The sequence below is a fragment of the Echinops telfairi genome, unplaced genomic scaffold, assembly GCF_000313985.2.
Source record: "Echinops telfairi isolate 266 unplaced genomic scaffold, ASM31398v2 ScPeMD7_7457;HRSCAF=8495, whole genome shotgun sequence".
Lineage (NCBI taxonomy): Eukaryota > Metazoa > Chordata > Mammalia > Afrosoricida > Tenrecidae > Echinops > Echinops telfairi.
The window spans coordinates 29,487,743-29,491,836 of NW_022111357.1; the positions used below are offsets into that span (position 1 = coordinate 29,487,743).

At 44.7% G+C, this 4,094-nt stretch overlaps 1 protein-coding gene across 1 annotated transcript in view; it reads right to left on the reverse strand.

Annotated features, from left to right (window-relative positions):
• Positions 1-4,094, reverse strand: part of LOC101657616 (regulatory solute carrier protein family 1 member 1) — a 41,412-nt gene that overhangs the window by 19,791 nt on the left and 17,527 nt on the right. Inside the window, exons 5-6 of the mRNA XM_045298950.1 lie at positions 1,981-2,108; positions 4-33 (exon numbers count right to left, since the gene is read on the reverse strand). Of these exons, the coding sequence (XP_045154885.1) occupies positions 4-33; positions 1,981-2,108 (158 nt within the window). The remainder of the gene's footprint in view (positions 1-3; positions 34-1,980; positions 2,109-4,094) is intronic.

Consider the following 4,094-nt stretch of genomic DNA (forward strand, 5'->3'; position numbering starts at 1 on the left):
CACAAGCTTGGCTCATAATAGTCATCTGGGCACCTGCAGGGGCAGGGAAATAGCAGATAATAAAAACAGAATTCAGACTGTGGTTAAGACTTAATCATTAAACTTTCAGTTCCATATTGGGTCTCAAGCAATGTGTGGACACTTGATATTGCAGGGCGGGGTGGGGTAGGGTGGGGTGGTGGTAGACATTTTGTTGCAATGTGCTATTTAAAGGATACTTGAAAACTTTACCAACAAGAAAGCAAAATTACCTGGAAAGGCCCTCTCTCTGTGCCTATGAACGGACATGCTAGATTAAGCACTTTAGACTCAGCAGATTTTACTGAGCATCTCCAAACATGTTATCATCACGTTTACTTCAAATTCTCTGGTTTCCAGACTACTCTGGGTGTACTTTACAGTAAAGAAACAACTCTGACCTTTAGAATGCTGTGCACCTGTCTCTGCTTTTCGTCTTCCTAAAACATCGCTTTCTTCTGGGAACTTACTCATCTGCTCACAAACCCTTAATAGTTCCCACTCTTCTTTAGTTTCAAGTCACACAGCCACAGCTTCCGAGGCCACCTCATCCGGTGCCCGGTATTGACAGCCAGATGTCTATTCTGATTACTAAACCCAGGAAGGTGTCCTCGTCCACCCCCCCCAACCCCCACCCCCGGCACTTTGAGACAGCCACACACCTCCCATTGAGACAGGCTACACCCCACTTCCACCCTGTGTGCTAGCCTTGTCTGCATCTCCTATGTCAGCAGGCCCACCCAATGGCCCTTCTCTGCCAGTCTTTCCACTGTACTCCCTTGTCTCAGTAGACCAGCACACTTCCTGTTCATGTGGCATCTTTGGCACTTTAAGCCTGGCGGACACTGAAAGTTCCGGTCATGAGTCGAGCTAGATTGAAGAGGATCCAAAAAAATTAAGGAACAGGGAATTTGGGAAGTCTATTCTCCGGTTTCCTCTCCCCTCCCCAAGCCCATCCACAAAGGATAGCTGTAGATGTGGCCGGAGCAATGGACCCCAGGATATGAAAGCGCCTTACACCGCTTTCCTGCCTTTCTCGAGCCTCAGTTTGAAGGCCCCCTCCTCTGTCCACAGAGCCAGTTCAGGTTTAATGCCCTTTCTTTTGAGAAGCCACTCCTGAGGAGCACGCCCATCAGAGGGAAGGGCCAATAAATGCAGCATCGCGGTGCCAGGGGCTCGGATATGTTCACCTCTCCCACTGGTGAAGAGCCCGCTGAAGTCCACCCGAGCAAGTCTTGGCCCCAGGCACTCAGAGCCCCAAGGCTCTGCACATGGTACTCAATAAACATTTTTAAAAAATAATGAACAATCAGATTTACTTCTCCTAGAAAGTTTTCGGATGAACACAGGGGGGCAAGGTATTTTTTTAAGCCAGGGCCTTTTCTACTTTAGGAACTGAGCTGTGCAATCTTAGTCTTGAGTAGAGTACCAAGAATTAACAGGCACACGATTACTCCATCACAGCCCCAGGTTGTTATAAAGAAAAGGACCGTCATTAAGGGAAAGGGGCATCAAGAAGTAGAAGGGTTAACCAAATCAGCAGACCAAGAAACTGTGCCCTTACTTGGATGTTAAAGAGCAGCCAGGTTCACACCCCCTGTGCTCCTTACAGCTCCCTGGCTCAAAGAACCACAGCAGTTATCTATTTGAGCTATGCTTAACTACAGGCCCTTCTTAGAGTTCCTATCCTAAGCCTACCCACTCCCCAATTCATACAGAACAATCTCTTAAAAATCCACAATGCCAGATAAGGGGAATAAGGAGACACTACAAAATACCAAACAGGCTAGGAAATGATAGAAGATGTCCACCTATTACAAACAGGACAAGACTGACAGCTGAAGCGGTAATTGCCAGGCTTGTTAGTAGTCAGTCCTCAGGGCCATCGCTTACCTTAGCAGACACTGAGAGCTCCCCCCACCCCGGTAACAGGAGAATATGGGTGGGAGACAGAGACATTACCTGAGTCAACAAAGGCTTTCACAGGATGTCCATTCACTTTGCAGTTAATATAAAGCATCACTACTTGGCCAAAGCTCTCCGGAGCCTCTTCCATAGCTATTGTCATGTTTTCCTCAATATTCTGTTGCCTGTAACAAATGAAAACCCAGTACTAGCAGCATTGTTGCCACAAAGAATAATGTTTTAAAGTCACCAATGTTAAAAACAGATTTATCCATATTTTTGGCCCTAATTACAGCAGCTGAATTACAGAAATGCAAATTGGTGTTTGTTCTTCCCTGACCAAGTGGCTTAGTAGGAAATTAGCAAGACAAAACGTTGGTAGAAAATCTAAAGGCATAAAAATCATCCTCATATAACTATGTTCCCTTAACTATTGTAGCGTGTGTGTGGGAGGGGGGAGTTTGTTCCCTTTATGAGAGCAAAAACAGGCAAGTAAGATTTCTGGAGTGTCAAGGCCAGATGCCTTTTTACAATGTAGAATGTTATGATGTCCTGAACCCTCCAACTTCCGGTGCTGTGCTGGGTGCAACTGACCTAATGTCTTCCTCATGAGAGTAGGCCACTTGAGCCCATTGTTGCAGGCACTGTGCCACCGGGCAACAGTCTGTTCCCATCCACAGGGCTTTATTGGCTGCTTTTCACAGTGGGATAGCCAGGCTCTTTTTCCTACTCGGAAAGCCCTGTGGGAAGCGGTCCACCATTGGTGACCCTACTAGTATTTGAAATACTGTGGCAGCTTGCGTGTTGCTCTGACGGTGCAGAATGGCACCAGTATTTCAAATACCAGCAGGCTCATTTTCACTGCAGATTTATTGGGCATCTGGGTACACTGCCTATGTCCAGAGTGGTTACGAATAGTTTGCAAACATAATATAACAGAGTATTTAATAAGGTATTTAATAAACTCACGATGTGAAACCAACTCTAGTATACAGGTATGGTACATGGACCCCAATGTTAGACCTGAACACCAGCTCTACTACTTCCTGGCTATACGACCCTTTGTAAATTACTTAGGCTTTCTGGGCTTCATTTCCCCAGAGGTCTAAGGCACCTGGTACACAATGCTAACCTCAGAGCAGATACTCACAAAAGCACACATAAGAAATCATTTAGCAATCATCTACCCACAGCCACTCAGATCTCATGGTTCATTTGTCCAATAAATAACTTCTTCAGAAATTCAACATATTCTAATTTGTGCGTGACCAGAAATATACAAAAAGGGAGTTCTAGCTTACTCCAACATTTCATGGCTTATTCTTAAACTCCTTTAATTACCGATACCTCTAGAGATAAGATACTATCAACATTAATATGTGAACATGGAGACTACGGCAGGGCCAGGCACTTGCCTGAAAATATAGACAGTGACCAAACAGGGTCCAAGACACGAGGGACACTGTACTGTCAGCAAGACCAACCACAGGCCGTCACGCATTTGTCTACATAGAGTGTTAGCAGACAGAGTTAGGCTCCTGGTTATTATGTTGACGGCTGCTTTCACACTATAATAGCAGAGATGTGCACCGGCAACAGAGATCAAATGCCTGCAAGGCAAAAAATGTATTCAGTATCTTGGCCCTTTATGGACAAAGTTTACAATTGCTCCCCACTGTATTACCTGGTGGGTGTTTTCTGGCTTTTTGGGGTGTGTTTTTTTTAAAGCAACAACATCCTAGTTCTATTAAAATGATGGTTTCACTAGCATTTCTGAAATAAAATATTACACTTCTCAGAAAGAGGCATACTCGTGGACATTAGTCAGGCAAACATTCATTGAGATACCTCAGTGTATATCTGCCCTACATAATCACTGGTGTGCTGTACCAAATAAAACTTTGATGGGCACTTGATATAATTACCCAGTTTTCTTCCCATACCACAGGATGAAATTTAGAAACAACCTAAACTTAGCTGCCAAGTCCTGATCTTGCATTGACTCTGAGGATAGATTCATTAAAAAAAAAAATTTTTTTTAATCCTCTGAAACCCGTTACTTTCTGGGCTCTGTATGTAGGGTTTCTTCAGAGGCATCTGGTGTTTGCTTTTAAAAGAAGGGCCGTCTTTCCTCTACTCCTGAGCACCAGGAGCTGCACGGACATGCTGCA